Source organism: Mercenaria mercenaria, chromosome 3, assembly GCF_021730395.1.
Source record: "Mercenaria mercenaria strain notata chromosome 3, MADL_Memer_1, whole genome shotgun sequence".
Taxonomy (NCBI): domain Eukaryota; kingdom Metazoa; phylum Mollusca; class Bivalvia; order Venerida; family Veneridae; genus Mercenaria; species Mercenaria mercenaria.
The window spans coordinates 95245099-95267797 of record NC_069363.1 but is presented as its reverse complement, the minus strand read 5'-3'; the positions used below and the strand labels follow the sequence as shown (position 1 = coordinate 95267797).

At 34.4% G+C, this 22699-nt stretch overlaps 1 protein-coding gene across 1 annotated transcript; it reads left to right on the top strand.

Moving 5' to 3' along the window:
- Nucleotides 1-11522: 11522 nt before the first annotated feature.
- On the top strand, nt 11523-21921 carry LOC123523766 (ATP synthase subunit delta, mitochondrial-like). The gene is made up of 4 exons (XM_045301413.1): nt 11523-11744; nt 18714-18870; nt 20323-20411; nt 21504-21921. The coding sequence occupies exons 1-4, from the start codon at nt 11523-11525 to the stop codon at nt 21633-21635; spliced, it is 600 nt and encodes a 199-aa protein (XP_045157348.1). The 3' UTR covers nt 21636-21921.
- Nucleotides 21922-22699: the final 778 nt, after the last annotated feature.

Here is a 22699-nt window from a genome sequence, read left to right as displayed (position 1 = left end):
ACAAAAATTAAAATAACTGCCTTGATAAGGAAATAAATTTGAAACAGTCATTTCCCTTCTTGCATCGAAAACATGAATCATTTCCTGCAATTTGTTTACAGCATTAACCAGCGTGAGTACTTGCATTTCATCAAAGGTATTCTAGTTTGTAAAGATGAAAATTTTATTACATATAATCAGAAGAGGAAACTAGAAACAATTTGTAAAGGACTTTTAGTGGTATTATATTTAAATATCAATTTCATATATAACATAAAATAGAAAAAGTGGAAATTCCACAGGTCGCCCAACACTACTAATTGCTCAACTGACGGTAGTGAAAATGCATGCTACCTCAATTCGTTTTAATTAAATGATCATACTACATTAATTGCAGAATATAGCTAAACACCAAAATAACATTCCAGCAAATAAACTTCTAACAGTTGTTGAAGCAATTCTAAACTGAGATCTTCAATTCAGAAAATGATGGGTTGATGAAGATCTTGAGAATCGTGCGGATTCATTGGGAGATGGATATTTGTCCATTTCCATGGAGTCAAAACAGCAGTCAAAATTTAAGAAAATCATAAAGTGTCCCAACATTTGTTGCTAGACTGGCCAAGAAAGGTTTTCCAGCATCTCCGCGATGTGATTCAGATTTCTTATTCCCGTTGTTCTCTGCGCCATTTCTAATCTGCGGATTTTATTCTTTGCGTTAGGACGCAATATCTACATGGGGTCTTATTGAAATCTATATAGGCCGTGACATTTGTAGCTTTGGGTGCAAAATGGTATCCTAGAGTTCTATTGGCTTGAGGTGTTATATGTTGGGTGTGAGTGACTTGGGGGGTGTAGCTGAGGCAAACCTTACTATTTAGCAGAAGTCAAACCCTCCAGTACCTTTTGTTTAACAAAACTTTGGGCATATGGAAGGTAGTTTGTAACCCTTACATTGTGACTGTTGGAAAAGTTCAGTTTCATTAGCTAGGTCTCTTCCTATCTCGTCAATTTTCTCTGGTAATGGTATATTTTAAAAGAGGGTTGGGCCAAAGGTTTACATTCGGACATGATATCAGTCACGGGCGAGCACAGAAATCTGTGTGATTTCAAAACCTGTCGAAATTAGAGGAAATCGGCCAAAATTAGTTAGAAGCAAGTGATCTAAAGACAGAAGCTTTAATTACCACTTGCCCACTGAGGCCACTGACAAATTTATGAATACGCGTTAAGATAAGAGCAAATACTCGCTTTTTCAGCATCTTTATATGATTTAATGTCTTAACAATATAAGGAAATATGATCTGTTTTATATATTTTATTTCTAGTACAATTGTATTCATTTTCATAAAAGGACGAAGGTCAGCGGCGTGCGCACTTGTAAATTTTATACTTGAAATATTAACAATTACTGCAAGTTTATATGTATTAACAGTACTATGCATCAGATTTAAAATGATACATACTTAATATATGTCTAGCTAAACACAGTAAAAATGGTACATTACCACTAAAACACTGGAGGCATTTTTAAACAAACGACTGGTACTGCATGACATTTGATTATGAATGTAGCTGCACATAAACAATTAATTTACAAAATGTATATATTTAGTAAAATTAGATACATTCGAGGTAACTATCTAAAGATGAAGTCGTGTACTGGAAGTTGGGCACTACATATCTTTAAAAACATTCATAAACACTTCTTAGATAATGAATCATCAGATAGGGATATAGTTATAATATTTGATGTTATAAGACAATCATTAGTTAGTTTGTTGTCCAAAGTGCCCTTGAAACCTGCTTTGTAGTTTTTTGAATCAGAGCGCTTAAAATAGTTTGTACGGAAATTAAATAGTTCACGCACTCAAACTGTTTTGTTTGAAGTAAACAACATTATGTATGTAAAGAAGTAGATGTGGGATTGTATCAATGAAACAGTAATAAAACATAGGTAAAATCGGTTCCAGGTTCAAATCTCACTACCTATGTGGATATCAGCCATATACAGGCAAACAAAACGCCGGTAAATGATCTACAAATGTTAAAGGTGTACACCCACATTGAAGCAACATTTTACGTCAATTTTCATTTTACGTATTTTCTATTAGAGATTATATAACAATGTGGAAAAAATACAAGAGTTCAAAAAAAAAAAAAAAAAAAACATATAAGAATTAAGTACGTGATAGCGGTGTAGTTTGGTGTGAAATTAGGTGAGAGGGAGCATACTAGGGGGATTTATGGAGAAACACAGCAAGTGAATGCAGAGGAAACTATAGTCGTAAAAAAGGTGTGTCTATGTCAAAGGGCGCATAATTCTGAAATCGCTCATGTGCATTTAGAGCAGCACACGTACACCATCATTTCATTTTGATAACATTTCGCGCCACAAACTCAGTTGTACCATATTTTTCCAAGTCCAAAGACGCTTCATTTTAAAATACTCTGAATGACGCTGAAAAATTCACACAAATCTACGCCATGATGATCACGGGTATGAAATTTTATTGAAACCCAACTGAAACTGTGTGGAAGTATAGCTAGTGCAACAAAATCCCATGTGCTGATAATGCCAGTGTCAACTTTTGGTGAGTCAAATGGCCCGTAACTCTTAATGCTTGATCCGAGCCTTAAAAATATGTAACGCACATTTACACCTCAAACAGACAGTGTTGGGAATCCGTGCAAGGTGTCTATCAATGCTTGAAACAGATCGGTTGTCCGATCGCAAGGCCTTAAGACCATACCAAAACGATATTAAAAAGCAGCACATAGTGTGCTGAAGAAATGGTAATTGGAGAAAGGCGATTAGCTTTAATTACTTTGAAACTGGTAACAGAGTATTTTCTTCGACTAAAGCATGTACAGAGGATACCTCATTTGTTCTGTTAGCCCCGAAACCGAGTTTAGGGTTGTTAGTAGACCTGCAATAGCGGACAAAAACTATTATTTTGGTATTTTTGTTTTATTCTTACAATATGTACTTACATATCACCACGCTCTGCATATATCAGGTATAACTAATTCTTTATCAACTGATTCTGGGAAATACTGATATATACATTTATGTTGAAACGATACATTTCACTTTGTCATAAACGTTGATAGAATGCCCCTGAGTGCTTTTGATATCTATTTATATGTAGGCCGGTGTGAAACTAGTTCAACAATAGCTGAACTAGTTCAAATTTACTGAGACTATTTACATTTGAGAGCCCTAATGGTTTGAAACATTATTATTTCACAACTGTAGCCTGTGTATGTTAGTAAGCAATAAAATAGGGTTTTTACAACAGTAGCTCGATCTGGGATGCTGTATTCGGCTCTCGTGGATTTTTGCCAGATCGGATCTCACAAGGCGCACGAGCGCCGAGTGTGATCCGACCTTGCAAAATCCACGAGAGCCGCATACAAAATCCCAGATCTAGCTATATACTGTTATAATGACCCTTTTATTATATACCTCTACCTTTTTGTTTTGTTGTTTTGTTATTGAACGAAATCTTCAATGTTTATCGATATTAAATGGAACTAATTGAAGTTTTTATGTGCGCCATTTATAGAGCTGTGTCAGGTCATGTATATTAATGAAAGTAGTCCGGCAGCATATAATACGGAAGGTACAATACGGAATTTTTTCTGCATGTTCTTATTTAATCGTGAAATAAAAGCCAAAGAGTTATATTGTTTACTAAAATGTACAGCTGTGAAATAATGATTCAAACCTTTAGTATTTAAAACTCTGAGAGACAATTTTAGTATAATGCACATAATCATTTGATTAGGAGCTGATATGATAACTGCTCCTAGAGTGTCGTTGATGTCGTCTGCCACTGTCCTCAGAAATGGACGCAGGAGAAATTGTCGATGTACTGCGCAGATGAAATTTATTTCTGCACATTAAAAGAGAAACAATCTCCTTTCGAAATTTTGAACCACTTACAACATACAACACGAAGTTAATTGACGCGTTAAGGTAACCAAACGTGTGGGTGACTGCTTCCCAGAACCACAACTTTTCTACGCCAGTTAAATAGCTTTTGATATCTGAACAGGCCATTTTGTTCAAATCGGCAGCTATGTAGGGATAATACACAAGATATATTGCCAAAGGTGTCTGTGAAATGAAGAAAATAGTATTTAAAAGTATCAAAATGATCATTAGCGTCCTTGCGTGATGTCCGTGTCGATGACGACTGCGTGACTTTCTTCCTTTTCCGGTATCATCTTCCATCCATTTTTGACGCATGCGCATTTTCCGTAGTCCCCGAATGACGAGAGTATTACCGATGACAATAAAGAGAAAAGGTGTTGCAAAGCCGAAGATAAAGTGTACCCAAAACCAGTTGTAAATATAAAACTTGGAGTACTCCTCATAAATCGGCATGCATCTGCCAATCCCTTTGTACAAATCTGACGAAGAAATTCCGAAACCGTAAATTATGTGCGAATCCATTGCAAACACTGCCATTACAATTCCAATGGTTACAAAAACAGCTATCCGTTGCGTACAGCGGCGTTTCACTTTGTATGGCCAAATCACACTTACAACTCTTTCAACAGTCACTGCTACCAGTATCCATGCAGACATATGAAAACTTGAGTAAGTGAGATACATATATATCTTACAGCCTATGTTGCTTTCAGTGCCTAATGCCACTCCAAAAACGCTAAATACAAAACGTTTCAATGGAGCATTGAACAGGAACAACGTGTCTGTGAACGCCAGTGACAGGAGATATACGGCAGTTGACGACAACTTCCGGAAGTTACGGAAAATCACTAAAGCTGTCAAAACATTACCCACAGTTCCAAGCAAAATCAGACACGGCGGTACAGTTTTCCATATCCATTCAGTGGCTTGTGTATATGGGCCACTTTTAGGTAGAGGTAGCGAGTACGAACATCCAGGCCAGCCCCAAAGTGCATGTGGCGGAGGGTCGCTGCTGAACATATTTCGTGAACTTCCGTTTATTCCAGCATTCAGAATTTCAGACGTATTCATCTTTCTAAAATTTGGTCAATATAACTGTATCAATTACAATTGCAAAGACACTCTAAGTTTAACATTGAAATCTACTAGTATATCCGAGTGCTTTATTAGATACTGCAGCAAAACTCCCAGGTTGCATACCAAGACAAACAATTGTTGTTCTTTGTTTACTAATTGATTATATAGCAGATACAATTCTAATTTAGGCATTAATTTGATGTTTTATTGTTCGCATTTTTGCAGAAATAAATGGTGCTATATCCTCAGTTAAAAACATTATAATAGTTCGACAGAAACCGATGACTCTTGTGTAGACACAATATGTTACAACCGTCGTGTCATTAAAGCAATTTCTCCAAACAAATGAAAACTATTGTAATGTAGCCCACATTAAAAGTGGATAAAACAAATAAATGTAACTCAGCCTCTTTAGAAAATATCGATATTACAAAATACTGAAAAAAAAAGTTTCCAGTGACGACAGGACTGCAAGAAGAATAAAAAAAAAAATTCAAGTCAGACAAAGCCATAATTAGCACCAGCTAATCGTAAATTTTAACGGATGCATGATGAAATTAAATTCTGATTTGTTGACTGCCATATATATGAAATTTGTGCAAAAGATTAGTATTTTGTCACACATCTAAACTTTACCTAGCTATATCTTCATTCAGTTACTATTTTCCCGTTTATGCATGAGACAACTGCTTTCATAGCAAGTTAGCAATATGTTACAGACAGCCCGCGTGAATCTTGCTTTATAAATCATTTTGCAACATTTGACATTGTCAACAACATATTTTGATTGCGCATGAAAAAGCGCCCGCAAGGTCAGCACGAGAGTAAAACCATATCAAATATAAAAGAGTAAAAATGGAACCTTTTGAAGCATTGAGCACAGAATGCTGTAGCCATATAACAAAAGGCAGCCCATTTGCATGCTAAATACGTGTATTGCAGAAAACAGGGGTACGTGAAGCATCCAACAAGGTCATGTTTTATTTTCATTATATGTAAAAGATATATAAACGTGGGAGAGTGAAGGTGTAGGGGTAAGAATGGGTTAGATATGGGCTAGCTACATCACTTGTAAAACGGTAAAGACAAAAAGCAAGTTGACAATGGGAACGCGCCAAAAAGACCATTTTTACAATGTCAATATGTCAATGAAAATATGTTTGAAAAAAATATTTAGATAGAAGGTTTTTTTTCAACAAACAGCTTTAACAAATTATTTTCTTAATTGTACATGTACAGTGTATTAAAAGGCAACAGTAATGCGTTTTTCAGAAATAAGATGATTTTGAAATGATCGCAAAATTCCGGAAATATGTAACTCAAGTTCGCCGTTATACGGAATCAAAACTGGGACATTAGTAAATTTAGCGATTTTCACTGTAATTCTTTGTCATTAAGGTTTTTATCAGTTTTGTTTTTGCAAAATCGTTTATCAACACTTGTTACATTGTTATAGTGCTACTTTTTGATAAACATCAACATCTGTTAATTAGATAAGTCATACTAATTGCTGCACCATGTTTCGTATTTTCAGTAACAGCTGGTACAAATAGGTCCTCATGCTGCCATGTCAGTCATAAATTGTCGTTAAAAAGTATCTATTAACTTAGCATTGGTGTATTTGATACCAAAACAATCATTTATCAATTTAAAATCGGTGCAGTCAAGACCAAAACAAATATTTATCAACTTAGCATAGGTGTAGTCAAGAACAAAACAAGTATTTATCAACTTAGCACCGATGTGCCCAACGATGTAGTCAAGAACAAAACAATTTTTATCAATTTAGCGCTGAAAGCAAGAAAAAAAAACAATTATTAATCAATTTAACATCGGTGTTATAAAAAACAAAACAATTATTTATCAATTTAACATTGATGTACTCATCACCAAAACAATTATTTCTCAACTAAGCGTCGTTGTAGTCAACAACAAAATAATTACAATAACTGTATACATCATTTTCAAATACATATATACAGTAGGCATAAAGAAATGCATATGCAAATTTTTACACCTCACCTTTATTCTGATAGTTCCTAATCCTTTTATTTCTCAGTTGGACGTAGTAGTTTTAGTTCATCTGTCTGTTCTTTCTGTTCCTCACACGTGTCCAGACCGACAGTAGCATCCTGAACATTTTTAATGTACAATATAAATCATATTTCATTTAAATAGAGATGGCAAATTTATAGGGTTGGAAGTTGGTGTATTACTTTAACGAAGCAAGTGTGTTTATCATTTTGTTTGGCTTTTTGTCACAGTTATATTACTAAAGTATGTTTCATTCCAAAGGTTTACCCCAACTTCGGTGTCATCTGACAAAACTACAACACTTATCGGTACTGATAATTCAGAAACGAGGTAAACGTAATAGGTGGAATAGACTTTGATAGAACATCGGTGCTTATATATTTTTCAATATTTGAAAAACTGTCATAAGAAGATTTCCTTATATATTGAAATTTATGAAATAGGCATCATAAAGTGAGGAGACACTAGTGACGAGGCATCTGTTCATTTGACTGTCGCTCATGAAGTTCGTACTTATGGGATCCTGTTTGGACCGTGTCGTATGCTGTCCGTCGCGCTTTGACAACGCGACACGACACACAACAATGCGACGCGGCATCACGACAATGCGACACGACACACGACAATAATATCATAATGTCGTGTCACATTGTCACCTTTCAAAAGCGCGATATTTCGAATTGTCACGTCGCATTGTCGTGACTAGTGTCATGTCGCATTGTCGCGATGTCATATCGCATTTCCGTGCGTCGACGTCTGCCTTTTTTTGCTGCTCGGGACGTCCGAGAACGTGACACGACACGCGACAACGCAACGCAAAGCTCGACAATGTGAAGCGGTATTGCGCAATGTTGTCTTGAAATGCCGTGCGTCGTGACTGTGCCGGAACCGCAACACGTGATAATGCGAAATGACACACGACAACGCAACACGACAAACGAAACCCATATTGCAAAAGTCACAGAGACCTGCAGTTAAAACAAAACTAATTTGTTGCAATATTTCTGTGCAAAATAAAAAATGTAATAAAACATTTGTAGAGTGTTATCTTTATAGATAAAAAACAGATTCTTGTATATATTTCAGGCCAGTTAAAAGATTTGTCTGGGAAATGTATCTCTCATTTTAATTGGAACTTTGGTTTAACATTTTGAATTATTCGCCTTTTTTGTTTCTTTATTTGTGTTAGTTTATTGTTTAAAAGGTATGACTCAGTGTTTTTTTTTCTAGAATTTATACATATTTATTTTGTCGGAGGTATGTTGTTTTTTTAACTTTCTTTTCCATTCTTTTGGGATTGATGAGATAAGTCTATGATAGTTTAAGAACTCGTTATTAGGAATGTTGTATTCTATCTGTAATTGGTTGAAAGTTTTGAAATCATTTGTGCCCATATTATAAATGTCTTGAATACGTTTTATGTTTTTACTTTTCCATAGCGTGAACAAAAGTGGAGAGTTATTCTTCTTTAGATATGAATTTTTCCAAACAATTTGTTCTAATATATTTTGAGGAATTTCAATAAAATTTATTTTACTCCGGGCAACTAATATATATTTTATAAATTTCTTTTTAAGAAGGAATTTTAATGTGCCTTTTGTATTTATACTGCATTTGAATAGAGATATTCCTCCTAAATGCTGCAAGTGCTTCTTTATTATTTCCTTCCACAGTCCATCATTTGAATTGCTTAATATTCTTTTAATTCAGATTGATTTTAACGTGTTTAAACATATTGGTACGTCAATTATATTCAAGTCCCCGTTTTCAAATTCTTGTATTATTAAATCCCTTTTAACTTTATCCCTTTTTGAGTTCCATATGAATTCATAACAACTTTAAGTAATTCGTTTTATTATTTCATCCGAAGGATTAGGTAGAACAGAAAACAGAAAAGTCAACTTTAGAAGAATTATTTCCTAAAATGTTGCAGACAACTGCGAATGAAAATGAACCTTTAAGGGGTGTCTATTAGAGGATTAATTCGTTTGGCACTGACTCCTAAAAGTTTGCGAATGTTCCTTCAAATCTTGCAGACCAGTAACAGTTAACGTTGTCTATGGGAAAATGAAATAGTTTGGCACGACCTCCTGAAGGTTTGCGAATTTTCCTTTATATATCACAGACAATGGCAAATAAACTGGAGCCTGCTGGTGATGTCAACAGTAGAAGGAACTTGTTTGACAACACATCCTGAAAGTGTGCGAGTGTTCCTGCAGGCGTCGCCGACCATTGCCAACGGATTCTTACCTTTTGGTGATGGATACGGGAGGAAGAACTCCATCGGCACTGCCTCCCGAAAGTCTGCGATTGTTCCTGAAAGTGTCGCAGAACAGTGCAAATGGATTGGAACCTGTTTTGGATGTCTTTAGCAGGAAGAACTCATTTGATATCGCCTCCTGAAAGTCTGCGAGTGTTCCTGCAAGTGTCGCAGACCAGAGCACTGTGAAGAAATTGCTGTTCATTAGTTTGTAATCTAATATAATGTGTAATATAACATTGAATACAACATTGAACATGAGCTGCACGTGCACATGTGACAGCGTTTACGCTTAAAAATTGCAATATAAAGCGCAATATTGCATCAGATTTAGTGAATGATAATAAATGAATAACAAACTTGTTGCATTAAAGTCGCAAGAATGAAATAATTCCTAATATGTGTGAGAAGTTTAAAAGTTCTTGAGAGTACATATACCTGAGAAATAATGTGAAGAAAAAAAATCGAAACAAAATGTTAAGTCAGTACTTTCATGCAAGAAGAACTATAATTCAAACATGATTTCTGGTGTTTGTTTATGTTTCAGCAACAGGTTTTCCGAAGGCTCAGACAGTTGAATTACCTCTAATGACTGTCATCTCTCTTTCAATTCAACGAAACTCTAAACGCCCCTCTATATATTTTTGCAATATCTTCTATGCCATAAATAGTGCATTTATGAAATTCATCACGTTTAGAACAATTTGTAGTCACAAATATATTGAAATAGTACAGTGTCAGAGATCGGGATTCGAGCAATACTGGTCAACTTCATCGGAGTGACTGAATACTGTTCCAGGCTGCGCCATATCAAAGACTTATCAAAGTATCGAAGTTCAAAATTATATAACCCAAACAAAAAAAAAAGGCCCAATAAACACTGTCAATAAACACCACTAAAACCATGATCCGCAAGCGAGTTGTTAATCCAATAAACACCATCAAAACCGTGTTCCAATTTCACATGCAAATGAGCTAATGGATAGCTAATTAACAAAAAATGTGTCATTTAACAACACGCTAATGGAGCGCACAATAGATCGCTCAATGGAACGCATAATAGATCGTATACTGGAACGCATAATGGATCGTATAATGGATCGCTTAATGGATCGCTTAATGGAACGCATATATAATAGATCGCTTAATAGATCACTCAATAGAATGCGTTTCATCAAACTGATAAATTCCTCACTACAAGCTGTATTTAATTGAAACCTGACGCATTCAGTTTTGGCAAATCGTTTAAATGTGACTGGGTATATATATAGCCTGGATTTGCAGAGATATGCAGTAACTGTTGAAAAGGTTTTTCTGTTAAAATTATTCAAATATTAATTTGTTAAATAATTTATATAGCAATCATTCAACATTTTCATGATCATCTGGATGCAGTTTTATACAAATCATGTAATAAATCATGCAGCTAACAGAAATTCCATCTTAAATTTTGTACAATATGGATAGACAAAGAGAAACATATATTTATTAACTAGTTTCAATATAAGAAAGTAATATACAGGTCATTTGAATCTGCATCTCAAAAACTATTGTGTTATGCATTTGATAAATCTTTGAATTCTAACATACAATGAAATCTATAAAGAATCACAAAGTTAACATGCATTTATTTATACTGAATTGTAAGTACATGTATTAAGAAAATACTTTTAGAATACTGCATGAAGTTAATGTGCGGAGAAGGTTTACAATGCATTGCATAATAATATCCTTAATGCGTGATAATATCAATGCCTAATAAATAAATAATATTGAAAATTACAAAACCATGCGTTTTACAAACCACAGAATCTTATGATACATTTTCAGACGAGTTTTGTTTGAAGTCTAGTTTTGCAAACTCTTTAAATGTCACGGTATCAGCGGCAATAGTTCTGAGCCTACCTAAATGAAGCGATGTCATATGAACTTTGTTAAATAATGTGCATGTCGAGTGAGAGAGAGAGTATTCATCAAAAATAATCCTAAGTGCTATATATTGAAGTTTTTCCATTCAGTTTTTCTGTAGTACTTTTGCTACATAAGTGCAAGAGGAAAACTATTAAAGTTGGATTTAATAAATGTTTTCAAAATAACTAACCTAGCATCAAAATTTAAGAATTTACTTAGCCTAATCTTACTCAGGCGGTAAATACTGTTAAAACACTCTTTTGTTATAAATTATTTCTTAATTACATTTGAGCACTTCCATGTGATACGAAACTAAAAGGTATGAAAAATATTGAGAACGAATGGAATTTGTGGTCCAAGAGTAAGCTCCCTTGCAGATGCCCTTCCTCCATTTTCTGTGCAAACATGTCTCTTTGTCGGCAGTTTTTAAGAGGACCTCGACTGCTTTCTCAGTGTCAGAGGCTTTCAGTATTATCTCAGCAAAAATGTAACGAAAGCACAGATCCAGACAGCATGTCATTCACGTTTGCGTCCCCAGGAAAAGTATGTGGTGACTTAATTCTAAATGAATAACCGGTGGGTGGGGTAAACAAAATTTATAATATCTTTAGGAATACAGGCTGACTCGGACCATGGCTGATTCGGACCAAATTTACTTGGCTTATTCGGCCCAAATTGTTTAAGTTTTCCTGACATAAATGTCATGAGTAAAAATAAACTTTATGAGTATTAAGTTTAATCTCTGATGCAAAGAATAATTAAAGTCCTTCTTTAAATGCATAAGTGATGCATTTTAGTTTGTCAAAACTTCTTACCTGCTTGTACGTTGTATATTTTATGTTCTTACTTCAAGTTAAACCTCTATATAAGCTATAATCAACATCATTGTCTGAACATTGCTGAATCATCCAAAACATATGATATGGTCATTATTGACTATTAAATCAAGGCAGTGGCTACGATTACGGTACCGTAATCCTAGCCTCCGGTTCTAGGATTACGGGAGTTCCGTATTCCTAGACAACCCTATGAGAACAGGCTAGGATTACGGAAGTATTTTAAGAGGCATCAAATCTATGTTAGGACATGCATAAATGACATTGTAAACTTACTCATTTCACTTAATAGTTCGTGCTGTCGATCGGCCGTTTTCGGTTAGTATATAATCTTAATGGCGGTGCGCGGAAATATTATAGAAGTATCTATGTTTCGTATATACCTGCATTTTTTTTCATCAAGTCAACACAAATGGTATTTAATAACATACACCATGGTTATAAATCATAAAATTCAAAGTTTTTTCTTTTTTTTTAATCTAACTCTGACACTTATATTTCTAATATATTTCCGCGCGCCGCCATTCAGATTATACTAACCCAAAACGGCGGATAGAAAACACGAAATAATAAGGCAGACATGAAAAAATAAGTGAAATAAGTAAGTTTACAACATCATTTATGCGTGTCCTAACATATACTTTATGCCTCTTAAAATATTTCCGTAATCCTAGCCTATCCTCATAGGGTTGTCTAGGAATACGGAACTTCTGTAATCCTAGAACCGGAGGCTAGGATTACGGTACCGTAATCGTAGCCACTGCCTTAAATCAAAGTTTCTGGTCTGAATCAGTCAAACTATATGGTCATTATCTACTTTTATTCAAAATATGTGGTCCGAATCAGCCATGGTCCGAATCAGCCACGGTCCGAATCAGCCTGTTTCCTATCTTTAGGCATAAAGACAAAAAATAACTGTTTTTCTTTATTCTGTATAAATTTCAGAAACTTCCAGTGGCTGCCAGGACCCATTTTAAAATGCTGTAACTTACATTTTCTCGCAGAATCAGTTTTCCCACAGGCATTTAAACATTTTAACCAGTTTAAACAGTTAAAGTTTGGGGTGAAAAATTGAGGAGTTTTTCTTGCACATTTGCACCCCCTCACTAAGAGATACATAAACGCTGTCTCCAAAACTGGGGGAGTAAAGTACTATTTGGGGGTTTCTAGGAAAACTGAGAATATATATTGCCTGTGGCTGTACTGAATCACTGTGACAGGCACGAGTATCCAACCAGGCTCTCGCGTATGAATAGTGAAATAGCCCGCAGGTGGCTGTTCATAAGGCAGTTCTGTATTAGTACTATTACATTGTACTGAAGTCATTCAACAGATTTCTTTACTTTTCAGTCACAAGTATTTCAGAAGTATTTATAGATTTAACTCTTTAATCCCGGAAATATCAAAATTTATTTTATAGAAATAGCTCTCTACTCAAGTAGTAAATTGAACTCAACAATTTATGAGCACAATCCATGTTAAAATAACTAAATTCTTCAGTCTTGAGAAAAACACTAAACCAACAAAATATGTCTGATTACGGGGTACAATGTGCTAATTATTATCAATAATTTATCAAATTTGAGATCGTGTTTTTCTCAGATTAATCTATTATTTATAAATAATACTGTTTCCTGTTTCTTTCATTTACTATGTATCTAAAACGATGAAAAATGCTGTTAACATTTCATATTCAACAAGCCTCAAACCCGAGAGAGAGCTATTTATCAAATATTTACAAAAAACACAATATGTAACGGCAACTTTTTTTCACGAGCACAATCCATCTCTTAAATACTAAGAACAGTAAGTATATTATTTTAATTCATCGGTCCCGAGAAAAGCAAGAATTTGATAAAAGCTTCCAGTTTCGGTGTGCAAATTGCACTATTTATGGAATTTGCGATCATATTTTTCGCAGGATTAAAGAGTTATAAACACTTCAGAAATACTTTGGTTTGAAAAGTAAAGAAATCTGTTGAAAATATGTTGGTTGAATGACTTCAATATGGGAGAGCCGTACATGCTAAAGGTTTAAATGCCGATTATGTCATGAATTGGCCAGAAATTCAAATAAAACATGAATCAAAAGGGGATTAAATTCCTCATTGATTTATGTAAAAAAAAATACAAATTTTCTTGTGATTTAAACCTATGTATGTACTGTACACTATTAATGTTTACTATGTTTACACGCAATATGCGCAAGCAACAAAACCAGTAACTTCATATTACTGTGTACTGTGATTTATCCTCCAGTATTTGGTCCTTCGAAGTTTTAGTTTATACATAATTTATTTTAGTTCGATTGTGAAGGAAGTTCTACAACTTATATTAATCACACTCGACACCTCATTCCTGATGGAATCCATCGCTACAAGGGTATGAGAGAAGAGGCCAGTTTCCCTTTTAATGCTGAGCGCCAAGCATGGGAGCTACTGGTACCATTTTTCACGTCTTTGGTATGACGCGGTTGGGGATCGAACCCACAACCTCCCGCACTACCACTAGGCTATCGGGGCGGTAGTAGAGGCTTCGAAGTTTTGACGTTTAGATTGCCCATCACAAACCTAAAACAATCAGAACATCGAATTATTTTGACTAAAGAGAGAAGTGACCTCCCAAAAATTGGTCCTAGTTTGAGCTCTGCACTATTAGGCCAGTCATATTACCACATATTATGTCAAAGGGTTAAACAAATTCCAACATGAAATGTTTTTATTGTTTTATAATCTTTAAACATTAGAGCATTTTAGAAAAAAAGTCCTCGAAAAAAATTCCCATTGGAAAATCTTAAAAAATGAGATTATGAAGGGCACCCTCTTTGCAATTTAATGATTCAGACGAATCAAGAGGTTCATTCATTAGGTAACATACATTAGTTTAAACCTATACGTTGGTTTGTTTCTTTGATCAGAGGCATTGATTATATGAAATATCATATAAATTAAAGCTGATACTAAGCTTTGTTGTGACATTTACCAATAAATGCATTGATTTACACTATAGATTTACCCCACCCATCAATTTCATTTGTGTTGGATTTAACGCCGTTTTTAAACAGTATTTCAGTTATGTATCGGCAGGCAGTTAACCTAACCAGTGTTCCTGGATTCTGTACTTGTACAAACCTGTTATCCGCAAGTAACTACAAACTTCCCCACATGAATCAGAGGTGGAGGATGAATGATTTCAGACACAATGTCTTTTATCAAGTCGTCATGGAAAACATACGGCCCGCCCGAGGATCCAACTCACGACCCCGCGATTCGTAGATAGGTGCTCTTCCCAATGTGCTTAGCGGGTGGGTCCACCCATCAATAAAACGTGCATGCAATATCTTTAAACTATTTGCTTGAAACTCGCACTAAATGTAATAAATGTTATAATAACAACAGTATATTAAGAAACATTCAGGAAAAGAATCCCAGATCAACAGTGACTGTACTATAGTATATATAAAACAAGTCACTACAGTAAAATGTTAAAACTGTTTTAAACTCGATATTAAACTACAATTTTCAGCTAACAGCAAATGTACACAAAGCCGTAATGTACGAAAATGTGAGAACAAAACTCTGCGATGCCATATACTGTAAAAATATGCTCTATTATAAAGTTAGTATGTTCGAAAAACTTTTTATTGCTCTCTCAAAATTATGAAAGTCAGTTAAGTGTTAATGTCATGACATCTACAGCCATCCCAGTAGAGCAACCTCTGTGCTAAGGAACAAGTTTATCACCACGTTTGTACCATCCCAAGTCAAGAGGGTTCGTTTCCTTTCCAATCCATGTCTCTATTTTAACGGCAGTGCACTCTAAAATTATGAAACTTTGCAGTTGCCTCTGTAGGAGTTAGGCTCTGTATCTTTACTACCGATGTGCTTGTTGCCTTCGTAATGAATTTTCTGTACCTCAATGTGTTTAATGTACAAACATAATTATGAATGACATACTACCAGCTGTTTCAATGTCATCATGTTAAGAGTGTTTATTTACAAAGACTCTTGCCTGGGAGCATTTAATAATTTAAGCTATTTGCACACTTTCAGTGTTTTCAAAATAATGCATGGTTTTCAAAAATGCCTCTTCAGATGATTCTTTTGTTGGTCTACCTTTACTACGTTTTACAGTATTTTGAGGTGTTTGATGTTGAGTCGGAACTTGACATCCTGTTCTGAAATGTATGCTACATTTTTGATGATATCTTGCATCAACTGCTGTTTGATCATGTACGGATTAGAGTCAACAGAAGACTTCGCTTCCAATTTTTCTTTATTGTTGACTGAAATTTGGAAATCATCATATTCCTTTTTGTCATTTTGTTTGGCATCTGTACCACAGAACAGGAATTTGAAATGAAAAGAAGTCAGATGAATGTGTCCGTTTCGCTGCGTTATAGAGGTACCGTTTGCATCTCCAAGTAGATTCGAGTGGCAGTAATTTTTCTACACTCATAGCACACAATTTTCGCAGGTCTAACATACATTTGTTCTCCTGCAATTTTATAAATAGAGTAATAAACATAAAGGTCAACTGATTTGACATTAAGATTAATAGGCGAGTAATATATAATCTATATTTATAAAAGGGTTGACATAAATAGACTCATTATGATCCCTTTTATAATTCATTCTTTTATATACAAATATCAAGATGTTTAGGTTTCAAAGGAGGAGATACAATGACACACAAGTATCGTGTAATGTTTTGATACAATGATACAGAGAAAAAACAGATGGCGATTTGAAAATACCTTTCTTTCAATACAGATACACTACACAATTGAATATTGAAATTAAATTGGTAATAAGTAACACGCGATTGCATTCTTCTGCTTCCATTTTTCTCACTGTTTAAATAAATATACAATGCTAGATAAGCCAGGAAATAGCATAAACTACAGAAATGCATGAATATAATATTAGAGTACCTTTATTCCTGGCTGCAGAAATTAACTATCTACACATCTACATTTTTTCACCCAATGTTGCTATTTTACGTTCGCCTTTCATGTCGCAAATAACACAATTCTCCTCAGCACTGAAAATGGAAAGATTAGTGTTAAACTGTAAGGTGTATCAACAAATTTTCGCAAGGAAATTATATGCATTGGTATTAAAGCATTTAAAACAATTTTGTAAAAATCAAATGTTACAAATCCAAATAACAAGGGTTTTACCTCATAATGAAATCCAGTAAACACCAGACAAATAGTATAGCAACACTTCGAACAGTAAAAAAACTTGTTTCTTCTAGTAGCACTTACGCCACAGACAGCATAACGCAATCATAAATTTTGATCTGAATATAACAAAATTGATCCTATAACAATGATATATAAAATAGTCGGTATTTTCGAAAGAAATATACTTCTACTACAAAATGGATGCATTTAATTTCATTTCTACAAAATTAATTTTAAACATCTTTTTTTACGACACAAACACTTATCATACTGGTCTGTGTATCAGTACGTTTTGAATAAAACACTTTGTGGTAGTGAACTTCGCGGAAACCCATAAAAATCAAACAAAACAAATAACTATATAATTTAATATTGCATTCACCTAGTAACAGACATTTGACATACTTCAGTCAATAAATATTTTTACTTACCATACACGATTCACTTGACAATAACCAGTAGTCTTCGAACAGAGTGTGTTCCAAACAATTTGACAGCGAAATGCGATGTTTACTTCTTACCGGAAGTAGAGAAAAAATAGCACATGGTGCATGATAACGGAAATCGGAAAATACTTTTCCCCCCAAATAAATATGATGTGATATCTCAGTATCCTGTAGTGATATTTTTGAGGACGTTTTTTCTATGTGTTATCTTGTGTATCTCTACTCATTCCATACTAAATATCTCATGTTGGATTTAGTTTGACCATATGTTTCACTATAACCGGCCTATATAATTATACAGATCAGTTAGTGAACCAACAAACTGGCACAAGTCCTATTTTACATAACTTGTTGAGCTAAACAGGCATCATCATAGTGCATTATTCTGCTGCCTAAATTTCCAGTGTTTAAAATGTCAAATCCTATGGGAAAACTTGTTCTGCAGTTACGATCATGTAGCACAATGTGGGTATGCATTTGCAATGAGAAATTTCTGTAAAAAGAAGCCATTGATTTTCTATTTATTGTTCAGTTATAGGGTTAAATATGTGATGCCTTTTTAAATTTATAGGCTGCTTTGAAATTTAAGGACTACAAAAAAGCAAGTACAATGATGTTTGAAAGCAAAATTTACTGTACCAGAAGTAACTTAAGGGCTTTTCATCCCAATTGAAAATAAGGTCATTTTTTCCCAAAGTTCAGTCATGTCAGTGGCACAGGAACTTCCCGTAAAAAAATAAAAAAATTTGGCAATTATATTTCACAAATAGGAAGCAATGAGCTCATTTATGATTAGAAACCACCAATTGTGTCCTCTGTTACATGCCTCTTTTGCAGAAGGAAAAAAGACCCTGTTTCAATAAAATGCTCTTTTCCCAAAATTAGCAATTATCATGTATGAATTTCCCAATTTGAAAGGTCAGGGCCTCTTCCCAATTTCCTGATGAAGAGCCCTGAACTTCTAACCAGTTGAAATATATGGATATAAATTGTTTTGGTGTATTTACTATTAGTTTTACACTGTAGACATTCTACTCTTCAGGTATATTACAATGCTGAGGTTGTGAAGCAAGTGGACGTACCAACACTGAGTGGTGTATTTGGTATTCTAGCGAGACATGTGCCCACAATAGCAGCTCTAAAACCAGGAATTGTATCTGTCTTTGAACAAGATGGTGTCGCTCCGAAGAAAATATTTGGTGAGTCAGGTTTTTTATAACGAAAAGATGAGTATATTGTATAATTTGTAAGCGTTAACTAAACTTTTTGTACCTTTCTGTAGGTATATACAGTCTAACCTGTCTTAAGCAGCCAGCCAAGGGAAGCAGACAATTCGGCCGCTAAAGCCAGGTGACCGCTGACCGGAGGTGCAGCCAGTATATGTATTTTTCAGACTTCTGACCAGTCTGTAGCCTTAAGGCCCGTTTCTTTTTGGGTTTTCCATTATTATTTTACCAGGATACAATGACGTGCATTTGCCTTCGCAATACGAATGGTCTTCTTAGCAATCTAAAACTCCAGCGTGTTTTTTTTCTTTTACTACAAAAATTGTTACAGACAATTTTCCAACTTCGAAACAAGTTTGTTTACAATTTTCGCCATTTTGGTAAGGGAAGCTACTCTCGGCGCTTATTGTCTACGCTAAATCTAAGATTGCCGTTACGTTCCGTAAAAGATAGAGTGGTTTATTTTTTTTTTCAAACACAGTTAATTTCGTATAAATTTAATAGTATTTTGATGACAGAAGTATAAAAAAAATCACAAATATTACGCTACTAATTAGTTATCGAGTATTATCGTTAACCGAGGTCAAACTGTGAACAACAAAATTGACACGAGGTGACACGCTAATTACCGATAATTACTGGCCATTTGATCATAACAAAAGGGGATTACACCTTTGGTTATCAGTTTTAATTGAGAAGCTCATGTCATTGTGTCTTCTTTTGGTGAAATCCCGCGAAACTTAGCAACCACGTGCTTCTCAAAATCGGGTATCTTCGGCGATTATTGCCTAAAAATAATTGGTTTGGGAGAAAAAATGGCCGCAGAAAGGGGTCAAATACGGCGGTCGGGAGGCAATTTCGGTGGCCGCTGAATAAAGTGATAAAATAGAGGAAAAATCCGTCGGGGGCATCATAAAATGGCCGCTGAACGGAGGTGACCGCTGATCGGAGGTGACCGTTAGTACAGGTTAGACTGTATGCCCATTAAAAGAGTATTTGTAAACTCATTCTTGTGAATTTCTCTGTGGTTTTTATCCGAAATTGCAATCTTGGAAAAATATAATGCCTTTTGTTGGTGTAAATTGAACTAAGCTTGAAAATGGTGAATGGAATTTCTTTGGAATGATACAATAAAAGTCCTGTTTTGTGAAATGTTAGTAAATATTTCAGGTAATCTGGTTTTCCTTTGAAGATTTTGCAAGACATGTAATGGAGTCAAAATATTCCTCAAAGTAGGAGTTACATGAATTTTAATGTATTCTGTAAAACAACCAACCATTTATGTTAACAACAATGGAACAATTTGATACAATTTACAGACATTGCTTGAGGTCACTTTTCTTGGTTGCAGTGAATAGAAATTCATGATATGCCTGAAGTTTTTGATACCAAGATATTATGGATTATTTAATGTTTATATTTTAGTTTCCAGTGGCACAGTTACAGTAAACAATGATTCATCTGTACAAATTTTAGCAGAGGAGGCCCATCCATTGGAAAGCTTCGAGGCAAAGGTAAAATTTTAATTTTATGTTTTAACATCTCCGTATGGTGAAATATTTAATAAATTATGGCAGTCTTATTATGGACTTAGGCCATGTTTACATGAAAAAGGAATTTAACATCAAATATCAATTTTGTAACCATCAGATTATAGATAATATGCAAATATGACTTGGAATATTTTACAGATCAGTGAGTGTGCAATAACTACAATGTCCTTGTGGAGGAATTTTTGCAACAATATTTATAGGTTATTAGATTTGTATCGAGAAATGTGCACAAGTTCTACAGCAGAAATATTGACTTTAGGAGAGAAATATTATTCTGCGAAAGGATGAGTGCATATTTCCTGATGCAGATCTAATAATCTTTTTATTACATACACATTTATACTTAAAATTATTATAAAAATGTTATAAAATTGTTCTTAAGCCTGAGTAAAACTGAAATATCATTGTAAAAGAACTTTTAAACGCGACAAGATAATGAAACTGACGTCGCAAATGACGTCACACCCCCAATATGAAAATTTAACTTCAGTGTTTTAGGTTCCATTGAAATTTGACTGAGTTTATAAATGAGTATGTAATAAGATGAAATACAATTCATTATTAGTTACTTATTACAGGATTCCTTTGTAACCTTAATATTTTGTATATAACCAAGAATAAACATGTCATTATGTTCGATAGGACTGTCTTGAAATATTTCTAAATTTTAGTATTTTAAATTCTCAGTCAGTTGACGTGTATGATATTTTCTGTTTCCAAGTATGCAACTTTGCATTTATTTGCCTAGTAATATAAGTAATCGGCCAAAAGTTGTGGAAATTTGTTATTTCTCAATCATATGATATTCTGTTTGACAGCCCTTTTAACAGGATGACATACAGGTGTTGAATTGTAATTTTATACCAAGAAAGAGTGGTGTTCGGTACTTTGTTAGTAATTGTAAATAAAAACATATTTGTGTAACAGTCATACTCATGCACAGACTTAATAAAAAAAGTTCTCTTTCAGTTTGACACAGTACATTCTGTACTTTCAGGGTGTCATCTTGTAGATTAATTTTGATTGTAATAAAGTTGTTCTATTTCTTGACAGGAAGTGCAGCACAATCTTCAGGAGGCCCAGAATGCTGTGAACTCGGCAAAAACTGACCAGGATAAAGCCGAGGCTCAGATTGCCGTGGAATGCCTAGAAGAACTTACTAAAGCCATGGCCACTACTCATTAAAATCACAGAAACTTAGATCTTCTCATTTGTGTTAGAAACAGATTTTACTTGTTGAAAGAAGAATTTAATGTTCTAGAGATTACACAAGAGGGAATTTAAAAAGTATTAAAAAAGATGTTTTCCCTATGAAAGAGTGTAAATTATATCAGGGCCATGCATTATCTTTTAAAATGCATATTCCTACCATCAGGAAGTTTATTGGTCGAAGTTTTGGAATTTTTGTGTTGAATGCTGTTATTGTAATCTACTAGATTAATATTACAGTGAATAAATTATAGACACACAATTGTTCACGTCATATTCATACCAGAAATGTGATTATATTGCTTGAGTGAAAGCATATGTTGTGTATACATAACGTGGAGTACTGCCTTGTTCTAGGTGCACTTCCTTCTAATGAGTACAAGTATGATGCCCCATGACTCCACAAATTTATCTTTGGTTTTCTCTTTTTGACTCCACATAGATTATCACAGGTTTTCTATTTTGACTCCACATAGATTATCATGGGTTTTCTATTTTGACTCCACATAGATTATCTTTGGTTTTCTCTTTTAACTCCACATAGATTATCATGGATTTTCTCTTTTGACTTCATATAGATTATCATGAGTTTTCTCTGTTGACTCCACATAGATTATCATGGGTTTTCTATTTTGACCACATAGATTATCTTTGGTTTTCTCCTTTGACTCCACATAGATTACTGGTATCATGGGTTTTCTATTTTGACTTCACATACATTATCATGGTTTTCTCTGTTATCTCCACATATAATATCATGAGTTTTCTCTTAACTCCACATAGATTATTGTGGATTTTCTCTTTTAACTCCACATAGATTGTCATGGATTTTCTCTGTTTGCTACACATATATGAATGTTTTATGCTTTTGTATTTCAACTTTTATCAAAACATCACTGTGTATCGGCAGTCCTCTTGATAGAAAAGTTTTTTTCCCCCCATAACTTTACAAACGCTTCAGATACTTCTGCTAGTGTAATGTCGTTGTCATCCTCTAACAAGTGCTACGAAGTATTTAATATGAAACTGCATTATTCGCA